Source organism: Gekko japonicus, unplaced genomic scaffold (assembly GCF_001447785.1).
Source record: "Gekko japonicus isolate JY-2015 unplaced genomic scaffold, Gekko_japonicus_V1.1 scaffold2377, whole genome shotgun sequence".
In the NCBI taxonomy this organism is placed as follows: domain Eukaryota; kingdom Metazoa; phylum Chordata; class Lepidosauria; order Squamata; family Gekkonidae; genus Gekko; species Gekko japonicus.
The window spans coordinates 156,772-180,394 of NW_015167606.1; the positions used below are offsets into that span (position 1 = coordinate 156,772).

The following is a 23,623-nucleotide window of genomic DNA, read 5'->3' on the forward strand; positions in this document are numbered from 1 at the left end:
GTAACGCCCCCCTACCTATCTCTCCTTATATATAATTGAATAGTGGGTGCCAAAGTTCTAATTCTAAAATGCACTCCCTTAGTGTATGGCTGATGGCACTGCTCCTCAGCATATATCGCCACCAATCAGAAGGCAAAGCCCGGGTCCTGCCCACATCACAACTGCTGCGACAACCTGGTCTTTTGCATATGGAAGCTGATTGGACTTCAGTCCATTCCATACCTCAAACTCCCCCCCCCCCACAAGACAGTTGGAATTTTCAGTTGCATAACACACCTCATAGGGGAGAGGAGAATGGGTAACAATGGTTACCACTCTCCAGGTGAGGGCTACAGATAACTCAAACATACAAATGCTCTTCAGGTAGCAAAAGGAAGGGTGGAACAAAAATGCTAGATAAACCAAATGTTTTTATTTACTATGCTCTGTACTTTAGGATTACCAGCTAGGGTTGCTAGGTCCTACCATCACGAGAGGAGGATTTGGGGGGTGTTCCTGGAGGGGGTGGTAGCGTCACGCATTGGTGATGCTCTGGTTTGAGGGCAAAACTATAGTTTGAGGGCAAATTTACCATAGAATTTTGCCCTCAAACCAAAGCGCCCCCCCCAGATGTCACCAACGTGATGATGTCATTTCTTGGTGACATCATCAAATTGGGGACGTGGCTGTTTGGGGGCAGGGTTTCCCCCGGCGGCCAGCTGGCCAGCAGCAGGCAGAAGCCCCGAAAACCAGAGGAACCCCTGCCCAGACCTGGGGACTAGCAACCCTATTACTAGCTCTGGCTTGGGAGATTCCTGGATATTTGGGTGACTGTGCCTGGGGAGGACAGAGTTTGAGGAGAAGGAGCTCATCAGGGATGTGATGCTGTAGAATCTGGCCTTTAAAGCTGACATTTCCTCTGGGGAATTCTCTCTGCAGTCTGGAGATCAGCTTTAATTCCAGGATAACTTTAGGCTCCACCTGGAGGTTAGTAACCCTACTGGACTTGGATTGAATAAGAATCTAGCAAGTCCTAAATACCTACCATAATAAGAGCTAACTTGCTCCTTACAATTCTTTTGAGTATTAGAATTAAAAGAAGCACTTTATAAAACCAGCTTCTAATGTAATCTCAAGACTAGTCATTAGCACAGTAAGACGGGAGAAATAGGATTGGGAGGTGTAAAACTACATGCTTACATGCATATTGTTACTGTGCTAATTATGCATTTCTTGTAGACTTCCATATAATTGTTGTAAACAAAGTGATATTAATTTGTTCCATTTCAGGCTTGATATAAAACAGCTTACTTTATTTGATCTACTAACAGATCTGTAGCATGAGTACAATGCCAAGGAGTTCCTTGTTAATAATATACACACTCGGTTAAATTCAAAATATTAACAAAATGTAGGATTTAACATAATTGAAGGAAACATCCAGAATTAAGTGCTGTTTTGTTGGAGTCCCAAAAGATGTGCCAATTTTAAGAACTGCATGTTGCATTTTCCGTTTTCTTCCCACTGTGCTGATGTGTGCAATCCTAGGAAGCACAATTTCCACACTCTCTCTGTCCTTCTGCTGGGTCTGTGGGAAACAGGGTGGAATGTAGGTGACAGGGCTTGAAGGATTTGCCAAACTTCATGGAATCATCATATAATGTTCCAGAGGCCTTAAGAAGCCTGAGTTGGTCAGAGAGTAAGTTTGAGCTGAGATTACCTTGAGTCCTACAACCAGTTAATCTTGCAGGAGCTGGGAAAACCACTTGCACTGCTTGTCACTCTGACTCTGTTACAGCCTTATCAGAAGTGACAGTGATTTTATGCAGGCCAATGACGATTACACATTTTTCTGCCTAGAGCTGCCAGCTCTCCTGCTATGGGAGGCCTCCTGTGGGCAGCCGTCCTTACCTGCTGCCTTTCCAAGTGGTGGCAGAAGAAAAATAAATGAAGCTAAAGTCGTTGTCCTGTACATCGCTATGTCACTTCCAGGCAAATCCAGAGATGATAAGGGGGAACTCTAGGAATTGCTTGAAACTCTATGGTGTTACCATAGATTTTCTGGCAATTCCTACAACTACCTTACATAACTTCTGGGTTTTCCCCAGATATGACAAAGTGGTGTACAGGATGTTGCAGCCACCCTCCTCCATGTCTGCGCCCCCAAACCTCTGCTATGCAGGGCAGCTCTGTCCATCTCAGGCAATCAGATTGCAGAAGTAGTAATACGTCTGCTAAGATCAGCCTGAGCTAGTGTATGCCCAGCTAGACGGAAGGTGTATAGAATCTCCTGTTAACCTTCCATGACCCTCTGTATAGCTATGTGCATTGTGCAGTGGTAGGAAGAAGAACATGTACAGTAGAACCTGAATCATTCCGGGTTATGCATTTTTCCACATACTTGGACAATGAACCGAACCATGCCCTATATCAGTAAGGGGTATAACATTGCTTGATTTCTCTCTGTAATGACTGGTCAAATCCAAATTTTTCCTTGCAGGTTTTTCCTTGTATTTAACTATGCTGCTATTTTTCCAAATTCTTTGGAATTATATTATTATTTTATAGTTGTATAACTTCCATCCAGGTCAGTCAGTCAGTCAATGTTTATTACACTCAAAAACCAGCATAAGATCGACCTCTATTCTTTGGAATTATATTATTATTTTATAGTTGTATAACTTCCATCCAGGTCAGTCAGTCAGTCAATGTTTATTACACTCAAAAACCAGCATAAGATCGACCTCTCTTAAAACCATCTAATACTCATAAAACTCGGAGCTCAGAAAAACTGTTATGATAATTCCAAACATTTCTGCTTTCTAATTGCTATAGTACAAAATTTTGCTACCACATAAGTTACAGATTTCTGCGTATCTTCTAAGAGATATTTCCAAAGTACTTTAGACCTAAAATTCATATAATACTTCAGTGGTATGAATTTAGAGAGGAGTGGAATAACTAATTGCAATCTTTCTTCTTTGTAAAATTCACAATGCAGGAGAATATGTATAACAAATTCAATCACTTTTCCAGAACAGGGACAATAGTGCTTCTGCAGTGGCAACTGAGAAAATCTGCCAAATTGTACTGCATCAAAGGAAATGCATCAAAGCGTGCGCTCGAAAAGGCCCATCTATATCTCTCATAAGTGATATTTGAGAGGTATGGAGCTGATGTATAATTTGGCCCTGTTTTCAAACTGCTGTAGTTTATAGGGAGCATTGCTTCATCATTTTGAGATTCGATGTCACTCAGTCTTTGTAATACCAGGGCCTTTGCTTTATTCAAACCCATATCAAAAAGCTCTTCTGGATTCAAACCAATCATCCTAACTTTATCAATTATCTTTGCAGATCATCAAGGTCATTCTCAAAACAGCCCTGCAAAGTAAATCATAATTAACTCTTTATCAGAAGGTGAACTTGCACGGAAAGGGTGTAATTTCCAAATAATCTCAATTGGTAGATTCCAAGGTTGTTGCCTCCCTGGGATTAGTGGCCGTTTTATTCAAGGCCAGCTCCAATATTGTGTCTGCAGGCCTGTCTGTAGGAAATAAAAGGACCACTGGTATAAGAGTAGGTATAGAATAGACTTGCTGATTTCAGATACTTAATTCTGAAATTGCTAGAACTGAGTCCAGTAGCACCTTAGAAACCAACAAGATCTGGCGGGTATAAGCTTTCAGTAGTCATAAAGCTCCCTTTGTCAGAGCTTTGACTCTCAAATGCTTATCCCTCAAAAATCTTGGTGATCTCTAAGGTGCTACCGGACTCGAATCTAGCTGCTCTACTGCAGGCCAATATGGCGACCCTCTGAAACGATCTTAATTTTGAAGGAATCTCTCTATAGAATCTGGCTTGAATTCCTAAATACCTGAAATAAAATTGAACAGTAAGTTCATTGTTATGCATCATTCAAAAAGAACACGTAGGTTAAACATAATCTTTCCCGTGAAACAGAACAGAGAGTACGTTTGGGCTGATATCAAAACTCTGTAAAATAGGTTAAGTTGAGAGCCAGTTTAGTGTAGTGGTTAAGTGCGTGGGAGAACTGGGTTTGATCCCCCACTCCTCCACATGCAGTCACTGGGTGACCTTGGGTCAGCCACAGTTCTCGCAAAGCTGTTCTCCCAAGAGAAGTTCTCTCGGAGCTTTCTCAGCCCCACATACTTCACAGGGTGTCTGTTGTGGGGAGATGAAAGGAAGAAGATTGTAAGCCGTTCTGAGACTCAAGGTGAAGGGCAGGGTATAAATCCAATCTCCTCCTCCTCCTCTTCTTCCACGTGAGCAACATTAGTGATCTGTGATCAGATCTCCAGTGTATAATTTAGGCACAAAAAGCAAATGGGGGGGGGGGGGGGGATTTTGAGTCATGGGGGGGGGCAGGAATTATGAGTCAGGGAAAGGGGAAGTTAGCTTTTTGCTCTTGTGTTGTTTCCCCAATTGCAAATGCCCCTCATAGGCTGCTTTTACCCCTGTGGGGGGAGAGGAATCCATATGGTGCCTGCATTTTGTCCCTGTCAGGACTAAAAGGAACCCAGGAGGAAGTCATTTCCAACTGGGGAAATGTCATGAAGGTGTTACCCAGTGTTGTAGCTTGTTCGATATTGGGGGGACCTCTTTATAGCAAAACTATATCTGTAGAAATCCAGTTGCACCGCTAAGTTTCTCCATTGTTTTATAAAATGGAAGAGTAACCCTGATCATATTAATGATTCTTAATTTATAAGTTTAAAAACTTAAGTTTAAAAGTTTGGAATGCCAGTTTATTTTATGACCCAGGCATCTTTTGTATGGTCAAATCTAACTTGTGACAACTTGAGTTAGGCCTGACATAGCCACGACTATCTATTTTATAATTTCTCTTGGATTGTATTATTGGGAAACGCTTTTAATATTGTATGCCAATAAAAGGTATTTGAATTGAATTGAATTGAAATCCAGTTGCAGATCTCTAGTATCATATGAGAGGTAACGACTTGCACATCCAGTGAACTTCATTGGCTTCCTTCATTCAAGCTCCATATTCTACCATGCTGGCTCTTTACCATGGTGATTGCCAGGTTCATACAGCACATTTGTTCAGATAGTGTGTATCCAAGAAAGGTTGGGAATAACTACATTTTCTGTTATTAATTGTTTAATACTGGGACTTCCTTGTTTGCTTCACCAGCCTTTAGAATATAATATGCCTTTCATGCAGTAGGGTGAATCTTGCTTTCTGGATCACAGCAACTGTTCTTGGCTGTTGCACTTCTGACATTTTCTTAAAATGTTCTACTTTAGGAAACACTGAATACATCTGCAAGTTCAAGAAGCCTGAAATCCCTTGACACGGACAGCAATGAAACAGAATTAGAAAGAATCTTGCGGCTTAGAAAAGTGACGACTGAGCAAGATAGCAGCAGTAAGTTACAGTGATCATTTTAAGACCCCACAGTTGAGTTGTATTACATCTGCAAAGCTGCTTCAAAAGACTAAAAGCCTTAGCTTTGAAATACTTAGCATTTCAGCCCTCATTAATTAAGGAAATTTTGATTGCTGTCCCAGTTGATCCATGTTCTCATAATAGCTACACTCTGACATCACCTTGCATTGTTCAATGAGATCTTTCTTGGCAACCTGGTGCTCTGGAGTTTAAACAGTGACACTGAAGCCAGTGTTACCCTTTCAAATCAATACACCTTTTCTCTGAGAAGTTTTTTCATCATATGAGGATCAAGGGTGCAAGAATACTAGGTATCACAAAAGCTGTGTATAGATGGTCCTGTTGAAAAATAAAAAGACGGTTCTATTAGATAAATAGATGTTTATTTATTGTTTCTGTAACCTTTCTCTGTGCAAAGCACTCTGAGCACTTCACACAGAGTACTTCCACATAGTTCACATAAGAACCTTCATCTAGATTTCACAATACTTTTATTAAAGCATAGCATGAGACTGTACCTCCCACACTATCCATATGGGGTGCATGTCCCACCTTCAGTACAACTTCAACAGATATCTGTGCTTGGGTATAATGTTCAAAAAGGTGTAGGACCAGATCATGTGTTGATATCTTGGATAGAATCTGCGAGTTAACCATGCAGTCTGGGCCAATGAGCATTTTTTAGTGTATGTGGCTGTTCTGACATTACACCCATAAGTGGATGTCCACTAGCATCAGAAGCAGAACAGGTGAACCAGTTTGGGTGCACTCCTCATCATATGGAGAGGAGCAATACAGGTAGGAGAATTGTCCCAACTGGTTCCTTGAAAGATAAGTGAAGGCGAATGTCTAATGACATATTCTTGAATTTAAAAAATCTTCTCTATAGCAAAGTGATCAGTCAAAGCTCTTTTGGGGTTAATGTGTGTGAATTAGCATAATGCAGCTCACATAAGTAATAAAAATGCTCCACTCTTCTGGTTTAAGGTCCAACTGGAATCTTGGCTACTTGTGAATCCAAATCTATGCCAGTGTTGGGTTCTGTTGGAGCACAGTCTGCATCGAACAAGGAAATTCTGGAGACAGAATTCAGACGCAAATCTTCAGAGTCAGATGATCAATGTCATAAAATGGTTGAAGGCGCAGGTACCACAGATACTACTCGGTAAGTGTTTCTTGATGTCTACTCATACCAGGGGTGCTACGGTAGTCGAACTGCTTTATGTGTAACAGACAAAAGACACTTAAGTCCTCATTCCCTCCATAGTGGGCAATGGCAAGCCTCAACTGTGACTGTAGCGATAGGAAACCACAGCTTTCCTGCAAGCACTCATTGTTACACAATGGCCGGTTTGGTGTTTCTTGGAAGATGGGTACCTTTTGCTGGTGAGAAAGTTGAAAAAAAAATGGCACAGTTAACTTCTTCGTATGTCTGGATGGTATATGAAGCACTGCCCAGAACTATTCATTTGAAAGGCCTCTGTCTAACACTGAATACATGTTTCACCATTTTTCTTATGGGGTTTAATTTTATCTTATATCCTATTCTCATTTCACTTGACAGATGTTTTTGTTGCGTAAACACATATTTATTAGCCACACTAGTATTATTTGCATAAATTATGAAGAAGAATGGTGTGTCTGTAACCATGCAGTGGATATACATAATAGAGCCATGGCCTGATGTCCACTGCAAGTTCCTTTGTGCTTACAGGTACATGCTTCACCCTTTAGTGTGCTTGCATTTTGCGTGAATTGTCTTGTTGAGGCACTTTGAGGTGACCAGAGTTTTTACTTGCCTTTGCTGAATCAAATTTAGTAACTGCTTTTAAGTGCAGCTGTCTCAAAATAAATGCATTGGTTAACTTTTGGGAGAGCAACCAAGAATAAACTTATCTTTAAACCAATATGGGTACACATGCAAGTAATAGTAGGAGAAATCCCCCCTCTCTGCTAGCCTAGCTCCCCCCACTGGTTCAAGTCCCTGCTGCCTAAGGTTGCCAGCTCTGGGTTGGGAAATAACTGGAGATTTTAGGGAAGGAGACTTCTTCAGTGGCAAATAATGCCATAGAGACCGGCTTCCAAAATGGCCATTTTCTCCAGGTGAACTGTTCTCTGTTGCCTGGAGATAAAGTCTAATAGTGGGAGATCTCCCCAGCCACCATCTGGAGGTTCACAACCCTACCACTGCCTCTTGCCCCATTTCTCTCCTCCTCTTGCTTCCAGTCCACACATAATTTCTCCTCTTTCTCCTTATAGTACTGGTGACTGGCACCACTGCTGGCACCATTTTGGGTAGCTAAAGCAAACGAAAATGGCTTCCAAACTAAATTTTTCTTAATATTTGCTCATGCACAGACATTGTTTTTCATGTTTCTTTTTTTACCTCCAGTTTTTAAAGAAATTGGTACTAATATTATTTCCAGTATATGCAACTACTTCTGACACAAGGCCAGATATATTTGTGGCCCCAAATAGAAATCTTTTGGTGTGTCATTCAATTCCATATTGGAAGTAAGTATATTGTATTTGGGTACAGTAAAAAATGTTTTTTAAAAAATATTGAATGGAATTTTCAATTGAGTAATTAAATATTAATCCAAAACATTTTTTATCTCTCTATACAGCATTCCATTTTTGTGTATTGCCTTACATGTGTTACAGGGACTTTGTTGCTTGGTGAAATGTGTACTTTGTACTATTTGACCTCTGAAGAATGCTCTTGTGAGCCAAAACACATCAGGTCATACACTGTTCTTTTTTGTGCATCTGTCACTTTGAACATTTTATGGGGCTTTATTTTATAAATAACAATTTTTTATTTTGTAAAACAAGTCAACATACAAAACATTTAACACTTAAATACCATAGTACAAGGCTTAGCTATAAAGTAACACTTAGAAAATACTTATTTGGTTACATGTGATGAAATAATTCATAGTACTTTGAAGGAACAATGAATTTGGAAGGCTCAGTATTAAACACGAACTCTAGAAAAGGAAACCATTTCAGGTGGAGATTCGATTTCTTATGAGGAACATTGACTGAGGCTATTACATCAGATATTTCATCCATGATATAGTAGTCCCATATTTTCCAACGCCATGAGGATAGCTTTATTTGGCTCCCTACAAGGTTTTTATATGTCTTTGAGATAAATACTCTTTTGTCTCTACTTACTTCTGTTTTTAACTTTTGGCCCTCAATAACTTTTCTAAACTTTCTTTGAAGGTTTTTTTTCCTGGATTTGTGGCCCGATAAAATTGAGAGCTTAAATGTATGTGTTAGGAAGTGTGTACAAATCTCTGTGTTTTTAAACTGCAAGTAGCAGTTTCAGGACCAATTTTGGGGAGTAACTATTTCCCTGTAACTATTTTTGCAATTTCAACCCCCCCACCCCAGTTGTTTTCATTTTTCCTACTGGGCAAATAGCAGCCCCAGGGGAATTATTGAGATCACAGAAATGACATTGGGAGGGGAAGCCTTTTCCTGATCTGATCCCCCTGCAGCTGCTAATTGCAGTTTTTAAAATGACAGGCAACCTATTCAGATATCTCCCAAGGTCACATCTTGTCAAGCTCCACCTTTCCTCTGACAAGGGGAAAGATGCTCTGTCTATGTATCTTTAGCCCTGAGAGGAAACAAGCAGTGAGGGCAGGCAATTTTGACTGGGAAAATAGCCCACAGGGAAAGGGTTAATTGCCTTTCACCCTGCTGCTTCTATTAAATTTAAATGGCTACCACCTCCACATGTCTCCAGCCCAAGTGTTTCCCTCATCACATCTAATTCGGCCACTGTTCATCTAGCAACAATTTAGCAACAAGTGGACCGAAGCACTCATGTATCTGGATTGTGAATATTGAAAATGTGGGGGGAAATCCTTTGCTGGAAAGGAACACTTCTTTTATTTATTTACCTATCTGTCTGTCTTTTTCTTCAAATTTATATTCCACCCTCATTGCAAACGGGCTCGGGGCGGATCACAGCAGCAGTTCAAACAATGATTTAAATTCTTCTGGATAGAGCCTGGATTTTCCACTCAGCTGGGATGACCTAAACCCCTTGGCTTTGCTAATTCCAAAGATTTAAAACCAGAAACATCACTTCCTAAACTATCAAATGAATAATGTGTCCTATTTTATTTGTGTCAGGTTTTTCACATTCCCAATTTATTCCATGTGGGAGTGATCAAAGCAGAGTTTAAAAACAAAATGATAGCTGTGGCTCTTAGAATACTAGAATATTTTTGAACTGCAACTTATCTAACTCAAATGATAGAATTTTTCTAGTGCAAATAAGAGATTAACTGAAAATATATGTAATCAGTGTCAAAACATCCCCCAGGACAAATGTACATTTTTTTCTAAGGCTAACATGTCGCTGCAGGAAGCACCTCTTTAATCAGGAAACAGAATTTTGAACTGGTTGGAGGTGTTGAGATACAATACTTTAAAGCATTGGTCTGTTTGGCTGAATAAATCCTCAGTACAGTGGACTGTACATTTTCTTTCGCCGTGCCTTTTAATCACCAGAGTTAATCCTGCTTCAGATGGATCCGGTTGAGGATCAGTTTGTTTTATAACAATTCTCAAGCTTTTTAGAAACTACCCTAAACCTTTCGTTCAGTTCTCTTTCCGGGATGTCAGGCAGTTTATCACTTAAAGAAAAAGGGAAATAAGTGAGACAAATCAGATCAGCAAACTGTTATAATCATGGTTAATTAAGCCTCTGATTTCCTGTTCCGTCAGGGAAAAAAGGAACACCTATTCTCAGAGGTCTGCGTCTCATAGTTCAAAGGGGTAAATCTTAACAAATGAAGTGGAAATTCAATTCACATCTATTTTTGCGGGCTGCTTTATTCCTTTACGGATGCTTTTATCATTTGTAGAAAAGAAATAGATTGATTTCCTTTCTTCCTCTCACCTTTATATCTTTATTTAATTCTGTTGCACATTTTTTTAAGAACAGATCCTTCTCTAATCACTCTTTGTTTGCTCCCTTATACTTACTCATTCACACATCCTTGACAGAAGATTATCTATACTTTTCTGTTTTCTAATTAAATTTCTTTAATTTGACATCATTATCATTGCTTTGTTTTTTGATACACTAGCAAGTCAACAAAGGCAGTTTAGTTCAGAGATGAGTTGTTTCCCATGAAATGTAACATTGTTTGTCTGTGGATTTCCCCGCTCTTTTAATGGCTAATGTTAATCAGACAATTCTGCTACCCTTGCTACTTTTTTTTTTTTTGGCCCACCTTTTATTCTAGTAAAGTAAGTGGAAATTGCATTTGCAAGGAAGGAAATGGAATAATTGCAGGCCCAAGGTCTCCCAGAATGTGTGGCGAATTGACCGTGAAAAGGATCTTGTGTTGACAGTCACAGTTGTTAGGGGCTATAAAAGCATATTTGAAGCTCCATTTGTTTTGCAGCTTGCTAATTCAATGATAACCAAAAAAGCATCTTTTGATTTTAATTTATCTGCTTACAAAATTAAAGCACATACCATGATCCATATTCTTAGAAGTAGGACTGACCTGTTGTTGTATGTAGTAACCTACCCATACAGCCAACATAACAGGGCAGGTTCTTTGCAGGGTAGGGTTGAGCAGCGCCTCTGCTTGTTGTTGGAATGACATACAACAACCTCATATGAAACACAGCAGGCAAAATTATTTATGGCAACCATGCTGTGGATTGGATTCTTCGGGAAAAGATACCCGGGATAATTCAAACTGCTTTTCAGAATCTACCATGCCATACGGTTATAGCTCAGGGAGGGCTATGGCAGAGGGGGGACCCCAGCTGAATATCAAAATATACATTTTGTACATAAAACTCCCCATGTTTTACCCTGGCATCTCTAATGAAAGGATCTTAGGGAGCAAAGAACTTCTTTGTTTGAGACTCTGTTGTTTACAAGAAAGATTAAAAGGCACTAAACTAGATGAACTAGGCAAATATTATGTATTGTATACTTCATATCGTAACTGTGTTAGTCTGTCTTTAGCAGTAAAAAAGACTAAGAGTCTAGTAGCACCTTAAAGACTAATAAAATTTGTAGTAGGGTATGAGCCTTTGTGAGTCACTGCCCACTTCTCCCCACTGCCCACTTGTGACTCACCACAAATTTTATTAGTCTTTAAGGCGCTACTGGATTCCTATTCATATCTTAAAGGTGTCTCTGTCAAATCCGTACCCACAGCTTGGAATGCCAGACTGTCTTAGGGTATAGCTATACCAGTGAACTTTTATGGTTGAAGTAGGTTAGGATATGTCTAAGGCAGGGGTCTCCGGCCTTTTTGTGCTTGCAGCCTGGCATCTTTGGAATTTTAACACAGGGTGGTGGGGACAACCACAGAATGGCTGTCACAGGGGGCGAAGTTGTACACACAAAGGAAGCCCAGTGCTGTAGAGAGGTAGGGTAATTTGAAAAATACCAGTGGGAACAAGGAGTGAGAGGGACTAAAACCAGCACTGTGATGGCAGCTGCCACTGAAACAGCATTATTTTAATCTGCCCAGATGATTGGATCTCCAGTGGCCATTCAGAAGTCCTCCTGGGCAAGTGGTCTGCCTTGCCCCACCCACTTTCGAAGAACACTTGGTGGGCACCAGGGAAGGTGTTGGTGGGCACTATAGTGCTCACAGTCACCATGTCGGGGACCCCTGGTCTAGGGTGACACTAGTGGAAGACTCACAGCAAATCAGACAGAATGCAACATAGAGTCTAGTGGCAGACCTAAGACCTGGCAGTCAAAATATCAAAGAAGGCTTTCTTCTACCTCCTTTGCTTCAACTGAATGTCATCGTTGTGTAGTGGTTAAGCATGGACTCTAATCTGGAGAGCCGGGTTTGGTTCGCCACTCCTCCACATGAAGCCAGCTGGGTGACCTTGAGTTAGTCACAGTTCTCTCAGAACTCTCTCAGCCTCACCTACCTCACAAGATGTCTGTTGTAGAGAGAGGAAGGGAAGGTGAGTGTAAGCCGGTGTCGTGGGTACGGGTATGGGTAAGGCTGAGGGTGACTCCTCCTCAGATGAGGAAGAGGCAGGGAACAACTCAGCCTCCTTTAAAGACAGCCCAGAGGAGGAACCCTTAGCAGTACCTGAGGAGGAAGAGTCCCCAGCATTTTTATGCAGGTCCTGAGCTGACCACCCACTTGTTTTCTGTGGATTGTTTCAGATTGCTCACCCTGACTGAAGGGGACAAGGTTCTTAGGACTATGAATATCATCACCTGCAGACTTGCCTTTATTTCTCTAGATTAAAAAAATAATAACTCCACTCACTAAAACTGTCAATACTTTTCTGGTTGAAGGCCATCTGTCCAAAGAATTATTTGGCAAACTTTAGACTAGTGCCAATATTGTCATATCTTGTTAAAATGATTGAGCAGGTAGTGGCAGAACAGCCTGAATAATACTTCCCTTGCCCCTTTTCAGTCTGGCTTCCAGACTGATTATAGGACAGAGACCATTTCTGCAGTACATTTTTACCCATCACAAGTGTCGCTTTGAACTCCCACGCGATGCTGCGAGTCTGCGGCACTAGTTCCACAGTAGGGCTTTTTCTGCGGTGTTCCCTGTGTTTTTAGGGCAAGGCTTTGACCTGCTTTATGATGTCCACAGTAACTCCAAATATTTGTTTCCCAGCATGCAGTGCCCACTAATGTGGTAATTCCCCCTTTTTGTTTGCACGTGCGCCTTAGTGTTGTAACGCAATTGTGATACAGAAGCGCCCTTTTGACTGCCCATGTATGTTCCTGCCGTGAGGTGGTCCATTTAAGTTTTAAATGCCTTCCCACATCAGTGTGCGTGCCTTGCTGTTTTGTTTCCTGTGTCCCCCCCCCCCCCACTCCTGTGATGCTATCTTGGTCACTGTGGCACTGAAACAGACACAAGTCATAGAATCATAGCATCAGTCACTGAAACTAGAGATTCGGAAACTGCAGGGTAAGAAAACAAAAACTTCAGGTCTGTGTCTGGGGAGGCAAAATCTACTGGGGAGTTTTTGACATAATTCACAGATTTAAAAATGTCAGTGTGGAGAATTACACTACTGCAGAAATGGTCAGAGGCTGTTTTAATAGCATTGGTAAATGATCTTCAGTTGAAAATGGATAGAGGCATTACAGTTGATTTTCTTACATTTCTTCCCTCCATTGGTTACAGTCTTTTCCATCAGATTGACAGCAGAGAATTTCCTTTGGAGAGGTTGTTCCAGTGACTTGGGAAATGACCTGTGGAACTTTAGTCTGCTGCTTTCATCTATGGTATATATAAGTAACAGATAAGCAGAATCTTCACCAGTATGGTGGCAGAACCACCATGAGAAAACCTGGGGTAGGCTTTCTGATATGAAGAATACATGGCTGTGTTGTCTGCACAAGATTCATTTCTAATTTAGTGTGACTGGAATACACAAAGCCAAACAGAATCTGTCAGGTTTATCTGCAGCCTAGTGCTCATTTATGTGCACTTAAGCCCAATAAGAGCAGTTGGATCAGTATATATAACAGCACTGAATTATAGCATGGAGCTGATAAACGAGCAGTGTGATAACATTTTTTTTCAAATTCAAGAAGGCTGCCATAGAGTCAAATATGAGCAACTTGTTACTAGATTCCTGGTGGGAAGAACAAGATGCCATGGGTTAAAATTGAATCAGATGTAGTTTACATTATAGGAAACAGTGCAAAAGGAGTGATGCGCTTGGCCAGGTTATATTCTTCTGAGTATTTTAAAAAGACAACTAGTTGGATATAGTTGTACATGGCTACCATCAATTCCTTCAAAGGTGTTTTTAGTGTGGTGACATTTTGGAAAAGTAGCCAACTAAGGTGATACATTTTTATCAAACCAGAGTGTGTTACTGGAAGGTACTATAAGGGGGGCCCAGCTTTGGGGCAGAACAGAAATCAGCATAACAAGGATACTGTACTGAACTAGGCTTAGCGTGTGGTCATCTATTACCAAACAGAAGCAAGGAGGAACTGTTCTTGCTCAGCCCCAGGTGAAAACTAAACATAGCAATTAATTCAACTTCCTCCTTAATGGAACTGGTGGAACAGAAACCTTATGCTCCTTTGTCAGCAACAGGTGTGAACAAATGATTTACTTTGTCTGCTCTCAGTTCTCTCTAAGACCAATTGATTTATCATCCCTTTTTAAAAACTATATCTCTAAGCATCTGGCAAGGGTCATAGCCCTTTTTATTGTTTTGTGATTACTTTTGGTTCTGAGGAATAAGTACAATAAAAACAGAATTACACAGATTCTGCACAGTGTGCTAGGTGGTGTATACTTCTGTTTTGAGCTATTGTCTGAGGTAAATTAGGCCCACTTTTTTTTTCTACAGTGCAGTCATCATCAGAATATGTAGTTCCTTGCTGTTTTGTTGCATATCTTTCAATAAAAAAAGAAAGAAAAAAGAATATGTAGTTCCACTATCTATGTAATACTTCCACTTTGTGTGTAAAAATTCCATGTTGTGTGGGTATATAATCCTACTGACACAGGAGATCATTTTGTGAATTTGTGAAAGCAGGCTTTATATACCCATGTCTGTGGGACGTAAAACTAGAGAATGTATTGGTGTTCTAGGTATCATAAAGGCTGTAAAGAGCTTTACTGCAGAACCATTTCTGGCACTGTATGTGTTTTGAAGATAAATGTAGAAGAAAAAGCTGGAAAAAGGGCCAGAGATGGATTTTAACCAGAATGGTCAGATGTGAGCACAGGATTTGCGTCTTCCAAAGCTCTTAAGGATTCACCCGTCTCAGAAACTAGAACTTTTATCTTGGATTTATGGAAGCGGCTAATTTAGTTGCTTTAGCCCAAAATATTTAACACCGTAATAGTCTCATTTAGCAATTTATCTGAAGAAACAAGGTGATATTTTGTTCAGTATGAAACCAAAGAATGTCCCCAAGGTTCCTGGGATCTGTTCACACTGAAGGGAAAGGCGTGCCCTCGCTCTTCCTATCTTTTTGTCCTAAGTACACTAAGTACTTAGTAAACATTTGTTTTCAGGTAGTAGAGGACTCAGTTAACAGAACAAACCACATAGAGGGTAAGGCTTAATCTGATGATTTTATACAATTAAAGGATTTTCCCTCCTTCCTTCAGTTGTAATCTTAACACTACTGAATTGTCTACTGACACTGCAGGAAACAGCTCTGCCTCAGAGAGACACAACTACAAAGGTTTTCCATGTGCAGCTTGTGCATGGACAATTAAGCTTTAACAACGATTTGGGAAGAGCAACAGGATGTTCTGGAAGCTGAGAATCTCCTTCTGTTAAGAACACACTCCATAGCTGGTAAAAGAAGGAGCATGCAACTCAAGACAAGTCCTTTAAGGTTGGTTTAGGTATGATACGGCCACTTAAGGAAACCATACCTTAAAACTGAGATATGGCACAAGGATGCCAGTGCTGGCACAATGGTACATACAACTAGTAATCTCTTGCCATTACTGAGACTAGACCAACTTTCAGCACCCAGGAACCATTACTGCTCATTGTTTTCCTTCTGTGCCAAACACTAGACACAAGGGCAATCCAAGGGTAGTTGTTCACTACTAGCAGGCCTGGAAGAAGTGATGACAACTTCATATGTAGCTTTCAGATATCCATTTGAGCTGTTCCTTCAAACAGTTTTATTAATACGACTGGAACTGAGGGACAATTCAGGTGTTATCCTCAGTGGAGTGTGAGTTTTCACGTCCTCTGTCCTTGTTCTAGTGTTTTTTAAAAAAGGAATAAGGGCTCACTTTCCAAGAAGCCTGTAGAGGTAATAGCAGCTGGAAACATCTGCAGCCAGTAGTTGCTGCGTATGCTGCCCACTACCTTTTCTTTTCTCAGCTCCAAAAAAGGCCAGTTCAAACAAATAATGTGTGAATCAGCCCTCAGAAATGAATTGAAAAGCAAATTGTCTGTTGTGGAATGCTAGGTAAGCCCATGGGGATGCAGAGGGAACAAAGCTAGAAAGCCTGTAAAGATATGTGAACACATGTCCTTGGTGACAAAGACTGCATTTTACCATCTATGCCAGGCCTGCTAACTGGATCCCTATCTGTCTCGGGAGGACCTTGCCATGGTAATGCACTCAACAGTCACCTCGAGACTGGACTACTATAACACGCTCCATGCAAGGTTACCTTTGAAGATGCTTTGGAAGCTACAAGTGGTCCAGAATGCAGCTGCCAGATTGCTGACAGGAGTGTTCTGGTTAGCGCATATAACACCTATCCTACAGCAGCTCCACTGGCTCCCAATTAGTTTCCAGTGCCAATTCAAAAACCTTGAAAGCCCTAAACGGCATGGGAGCCTCATATTTCAATACCGCCTCTTCTGGCATGATCCTCCCCGTCTTCTCCAATCTTCATCTTGGGATTTATTGAAGCTCCCTGGTCCATGAACATCCCGCCTTGTGTCAACAAGGGTGAGGACATTCTCAGTAGTGGCCCACATCCTGTGGAACCCGCTGCCTGAAGAGGTGCGTGCCTTGCGGGACCACCCTAGGTTCCGCAGGGCATGCAAGGCTGCTCTTTTTCATGCGGCCTTTGGGTGATTGTGATCCACCAGGCAGCTGGTATACTTCAGCTGTGTCTTCACCATCCACACATCCTACCTTGCTTGATAGTGGATAGGTTTTAATGGGGATAGATTTATAACCATTTTATATTTTAATGATTATTTATTATATCTTTGTGTTGTTTTATTGGTGTATATTAAATGCTGTTAGCCACCCCAAGTCCTGTTCAGGGAAGAGGAAGTGGGATATAAATTTGATAAATGAATAAATATTATGGCAGTTGCCAGACTTATGAAGTGAACCTGATTCCAGAATATAGAATCAATCTTAACCTAGTGGAACCCACATATATGTTAGATTCAAGTCCAGGTGCAGAGCAAGATGGGTACTCACCTGAATCTTATCTGCATCCATGCTACATCTGCTTTTTGAAGGGCCAAAATGCTGTCACTGATGGCAGAACATTACTATTTTCTGTACCCTGTTTAAAGGGCAATTTCTTTTTATTAGATCCTTTGAAGATATGATGGAAGAATGCTTAAACATATCCAAATCACTTCATAAATTCTCAGAAGTGTGAATTAATATTAATCCCCATGAGGCAGTGGCGTAAATCTGTGATAATTCCTTTTTGTTTTCTAATCATTTCAAGTTAACATACTGTTCTGTAGTTCCTTGTATAGGATTATGATTGAATGAGGATGCAATACAGTGCCATTAAATCAACTGAAGAATATCCATGAATTTGTTAAGATACTTTCATATCTGATCTGGAATTTGGATTTACCTATAAACTGTATTTTGCATTTTTTGTTACCTGTAAACTGTATTTTACATTTTTATTTGTACTGCTTCTATAGATTATAAAGGCTAGCCTTTCTTTAGCAAGACATACTGTAAAGAATTACTTCATTATTTTAAAAAGTTTTGAGATTATAGTAAAGCAAATTTTACACTGAAACTAAGAAACTAGATTCAGAGGCATAATTTCTACTTAAAAGAAGTCTTCTTGTAATAAAAGAAATCTTCCACTTGCAGCAATTTTCTTCCATGAGCAAAAGATTCACCTGTGCATAGACGGCTACTGTTGGATCCAACTTTTAGTACTATTTCTTGTAATAACAGAAATCTTCCACTTGCAGCAGTTTTCTTCCATGAGCAGAAGATTCACTTTACAGTGCATAGAAGGCTACTGTTGGATCCAACTTTTAGTACTAATATTTTAGTGTAGTTCCCACAATCCCTTCTGTCCCTTCGTGTTTTTTTTCTTATTGGCTTAATGCTTTTCTTCACATGAGAATCCTTAGTAGACAAATAGCTGCATTAACTCACATGTAGAGAAATTTAATGCCACTTTCTTTTTTGGTTTTTAATGTATAATAGGTCCTTATTTTTTTAAATAGATGAGGGTGTTAAAAATCTTGACTACCAGCCATCATTACTAGAATGTGTGAGCATATAATAATTTATGCTTATTTCTGTTTTATCTTGATAAAAGATGCCTTTAGGTTTCAATACATAGGTTAATAGCATTTAGATATTATTGAAAATGTGAGTTCAGTGCTATTATTATGTAAATGCAGGCTACAGATGACCCCTTCAGAAATATTTGCTTTGTTTTAAATGGGGATGTGCACAACTATTTATTTGCATATTGACTTCCAGGATAATGTTCTTAATGGGAAGTTAGAAGTTAAAACTCTCTTCACTTATGTATCTGTCATCAAAATAATACTTAAATGCTATTCTATACAAACTGATTTATAGGTCTTGAATTCTGAAAATTCCTTTAAAACTGATCATACAATGTGCAGGAATAAAAGAGAATTGGGAATGTTTCTTCTCCAAGTAAAAATGGGTTAGCTTATCTATTTTAATTTTGGGCCACAATTTTCTGAAGTGAAACAACAAAATGTCACTAATTTCACAGAGACTCTTCCAGCGTGAATTTAAAGAACTGAGTGCTGCCTACCATGACCTGTTCTTTGCTCACTCCTGTTCACTGCAATAGAGCTTCAGTGGCCATTGCTTATGGTAGATGGGAACCGGTTATAGAGAATTCAAAAATCTATTTTGCACTGTGGAAAATTTTAGCTCAGGGTACAATGTAGTAAGTCAGCAATAATTCCCCGAGACAGATTTTATGTTTTTAACAACACTGCACTGTGAATAGCAGCAGTTGTGTAAAAAGGACTTTGGTGGGGGAGGGAAAAGCTCCAAAGGAAGCGTGAGCAGCAGTTTCTTGTTTTGTGCTGGAATATTGGAACACACGGCAACATCTTAATCATTGGATTTCACCATTAAAGTGTGTTATATTGACAGATTTTAATCTTCCATCTTTCTGTCCTTGAAGGTGATAAATATAATTGCTGTATTATCCGTTTTTATTGTAAATGAAACAGGCGTCACACTATTTGGCTGCGCATCAGCCGTTGGATTGCTGCCATCCACTAATGCAGGCCCCCTGTGGAGAGCCCAGTGAAGAATTATACTTTTGATTCCCCAGATTGTGTTAAATAGTCCAGCTGTTGAGATTTGAAAGATAGTTACCTCTAAAGTGAAATAAAAAGGACCTTGGCATTTATGGCTCTGACCATTTTTATAGTGTTGGGGCAATCAGCTTTTCAGAGGCAGCATTTTCTAAAATAACTCCCTTTTTCGGTATGTCACTTCCAAAGTTTCGTTCACCATCGTGTTCAAAATATTTCCATTTTGCAGAAAATACATAAGCCTTGAATGGTAGGCAGGATTTGCATAGAAGAGGCTCCCCCCCAATCTCAGTGCTTGAACACTTACTGAACTGAATCACCAACACGATCTGTCGGGACCAATTTCTGAACTAATTAGCTGATTCTCAAGATCCAGTGCTAGATGTTTTGTTAGTGCATATAATTTGAACTATGAATATCACCAAAAACAAACAGTGGCTTCCTGTTATAAAATATCCATTTCTTGTTGAAGAAATCTGTTCCTAGAAGATAAAATCCCACCAGCATGACAGTTTGCCATTTCTGTGACCCAGCTTCTATTCACTAAAGCTGCAGGATTTTATTGCTTTCCTGTCAATCAAATATAAACCAATGAAATCGCACCATTTCTATTTTGCCTTGGCTTGCTGAGTAACCTTTCTTCCTGAACAATTGCCTGAGCAGGTCCCATAATAATTGGACCCATCACATCAATTTCCTTCTCCCCAAAAGATTCTACTTACTTTTTCCAATGCTTATAACTTATTGGCAGCTACAATGTGCCTTTGTATACCTACTGTAGGCAAGATTGCCAAATAATTTGTTCTTGGCTCTGCCACCAAAGCATAGCTGAAAGCCCATTTGTGACTTAAAAGATTTCTCTGCATATAGGCATAGCCATATAGAGAAAGCCATAATAGCACAGGACTGTAGGATCTGTACTAACATAAAAAGAAATCATCTTTAATTCAAGTTAAGGTTAGGAAGTTAATGCCTTGGATATATGTAAAATTATTAACTCTTTAGACAATATACAATAAAGTGTGTTGTTATACCATGAGAAAAATGTTCAGCAACCAGGTTTTTTAAAAAAGCTGCTCATAGCCTAAAGGCCTTCTTAAAGAGGAAGGTTTAGATCAGAGGAATCAAACTCATTTGTTATAAGGGCTGGATCTGACAGAACTGTCATTTTGTTGGGCCAGATGATGTGTGCTATAAAATGTAATGCCAGGTACTGGAGACTAAACCAGTTTGGTGTAGGAGCGCAGACTCTAATCTGGGAGAGCTGGGTTTGATTCCCCACTCCTCCACGTGCAGCTGCTGGTGTGACCTTGGGTCAGTCATAAGTTCTTTCAGAGCTGTTCTCTCAAGGGCAGTTCTTGAGAGAGCTCTCTCAGCCCCACCTACCTCACAGGGTGTCCGTTGTGGGGAGAGGAAGGGAAAGGGATTGTAAACCGCTCTGAGACTCTTTCGGGTAGTGAAGGGTGGGGTATAAATCCAATCCCTTCTCTTCTTATAAAGGACACAGACAAACCCAATTAACAATATTATATTTTACTCAAAATACAAATAAAAGCAATTTATTCCTAGCAGTGAAAGCAATTGATTTACCGGAGAACCCACAGAAGTAATTATATGTAAAACTAGGTTTTTTCCAAAGGTTATCATAAAAGGGGGGGAGCTTCCATTTCCATACATATTAGTTACTTTTTGTATGTATAACAATTTTAGGAAACGAGTCATCTTCTTTGCAAGTAAATAAGGTAGTTTTTCAGCATACACATCCCAAACTCCCAGCCTTAGCAGCTGAGTATGGCGATGATCCATCTTTCAGTCTTTGTTTCCTCTCTTCCCCCATCCTACCTCTGAGGATCTCAAGGAGGCACACCAGAGTTTCCCCTCCATCACCCCATCCCCACCACCACCAGTAACCATGTGAAGTGGGCCAGGCTGAACAACCAGCCCCCCGGTGACCTAGACGACAGAAGCAATGGGGCTGAGAGGAAGGCCTGAGGGAGAGTCTGTTTCTGAAACCTCCAGGGGGTGCTTTTTGTTATCCCAAGACCCCCTTTCCCGCACAGGCTGAGAACAGAAGGGGGGAGAAGGGAGGTCACTGTCCCTCACCCCCCAACACTCAGTCTGTCGATCAGCTCCACGGCTGTTCAGACGTGTGTGGCAGTGACAGCAGCTCCCCTTTTCCCCTTCACTCCTCTACTTGCTTCTGAGGCCGGGATGTCTTCCCCCTCAGAGTGGCATGCACAAGACAGCCCAGTTGCCTCCCAGTCCACACACCATCCCTCCTCCTCCTCTCTCCTCTGCTGGCCCCATCCCTTCATCAGCAAACGGCCACTCTGCATGCCCACTCTTGCCAGCCCCCCTCACAGTTGCCATTTGAAAAAAAACCTTGAAGCCTACAGTGGCAGTGCCAGCCACTCAGTTCCACCACTACCCTATGTAGTGGCTTTGCCAGTCCTCTCTGAGTTGTGGTCAGAGGAGGTGAGGGGGGGGAATACCATGCCTCCTGTTTCTCTGCCTTTGCTGCCATTTCCTCCACACTGTTTTACCTCAGCCTCTTAGTCCTGTCCCCCAGCCATTTCCTTCCTATTTCTTGTCAGCTTCAATCACACACACCTCATCATGTGCATCTGCTTGCCACCCCATAGCCTTCTGCCTTCCCTCCCTTGCACCAGTTTCTTGGATAAGAGCCCTAGATTGGCCGGTTCTGGCTCGCGGGCCATATGTCTGACACCCCTGGTTTAAATGCATTGACTAAAGACAAGCAAGCGGGGGTGGTGGTGGTGGTGGTCTGGAACAGAAGACCCAACTTAAAGGAGAAATGACTGAGAAGACTCTAATCCACATCCCTACAGTCACAACTATTCCCTGGCTCTGATATTTACTTATTTTTCTGGTGTTGGCTTCTAGGAATGGGGGTTCGTATGGTCCTTTTTGTGCTGTGGCTTTTTTCTGTTCTGATTTTCATGCTGTGATTTTGTTACTGATCTTATGCTGTGCTTTGTTGCCGTATTTTTATATTTTTGTTACATTCTAAATTTTGTGAGCTGCCTTTCAAAATTTAGTTGAGTTTAAGGGTTAAAAAATGTTTTCAACAAATAAATTGGGTAGTGTGGAGAGTCTCCCTTATGAGCAGTTTTTAAGGATGAAGGGATGCAAGCCCTCCAAGTTAAAAAAAGAAGAGTTTTCTTCAAGTCCTGCAAAAAACACAAACATTAATTGAGGAAGCACCTGCATTTTCCTCAAATGGAGAGAAGTGGAATAAAGTATACCTTCCTACACACAACGCACACACAGCTTGCAAAACTAGAGTTGCTGCCGTGAATCCCAATACTAACATAATTCAGGGGTACAGTGATTTGAGATGGGTTAAGGATAGTTTCTTTTCAGCTGAATTTCTCCCTCAAATTTAAGTTATTTTATTATTAGTTCAAACTTCCAATGTGTCGATTTTGTTTATTTTCATGTTAATTGGAGCAAACCTTGATCACTTGTGGAGGATATTATATATTCTGTGGTCATGTTATATTTTGGCTGTGATGGAAGTGAGCAGGGAGAACACTGCTTTCTGAATCCATTACTGACTTGGGCTTCCTATTTAATTTGCACACACACTGTCTGCCATGACAATTCATGGTCATTATGAATTATCAGTATTGTTTGTGTTGCAATGGCATCTGCCCTTAAACCACACAGCAGTCTGGGAAAAGTGGCCTTCATGTTCCCCACTGGCCAAAATAGATAATGATAGTAATATCTACTGTAGAGGCAGGAGGACAGTGAGGAACATATATGTAACAGAACAGGGGGAATGGTGTCCATAAAATTAACAGTCATGCATTAGAAGAAGACATCCTACAGCTAGAAGCAAAAGAGGATAAATAAAATGCTAAGTGTACAAGCTAAAATCTATATACTAATACCGAAGACGCCCCCTTGCGTGTGGATACTTATTTCTGCACATCGGGGGCACCTGGGGGGGGAGGGAGATTTTCGTGCACAATTGGGACAGTCCCCAGGTGTGCACAAAAATCTGAAAAGTTGGAAGAAATATCGGGGGGATACTTAAATCCCCCCAAAAGTAACAGAGCGTCCCCTGCGCATGCGCAGGGAATGCTCTGCGAACTGCCTCGCCACTGCCACAGGGGACGGGAGGCTGGCTGGCGGGCGGCGGAGAACCGCTTGGGCCTTG

The 23,623-nt window shown here is 40.8% G+C and overlaps 1 protein-coding gene across 1 annotated transcript in view; it reads left to right on the forward strand.

The window, feature by feature from the left end:
* The window catches only part of SHTN1 (shootin 1), a 126,548-nt gene that overhangs the window by 98,821 nt on the left and 4,104 nt on the right, over positions 1 to 23,623 (forward strand). The window contains 2 exon segments of the mRNA XM_015414003.1: positions 5,268 to 5,388; positions 6,397 to 6,574. Coding sequence (XP_015269489.1) covers positions 5,268 to 5,388; positions 6,397 to 6,574 — 299 coding nt within the window.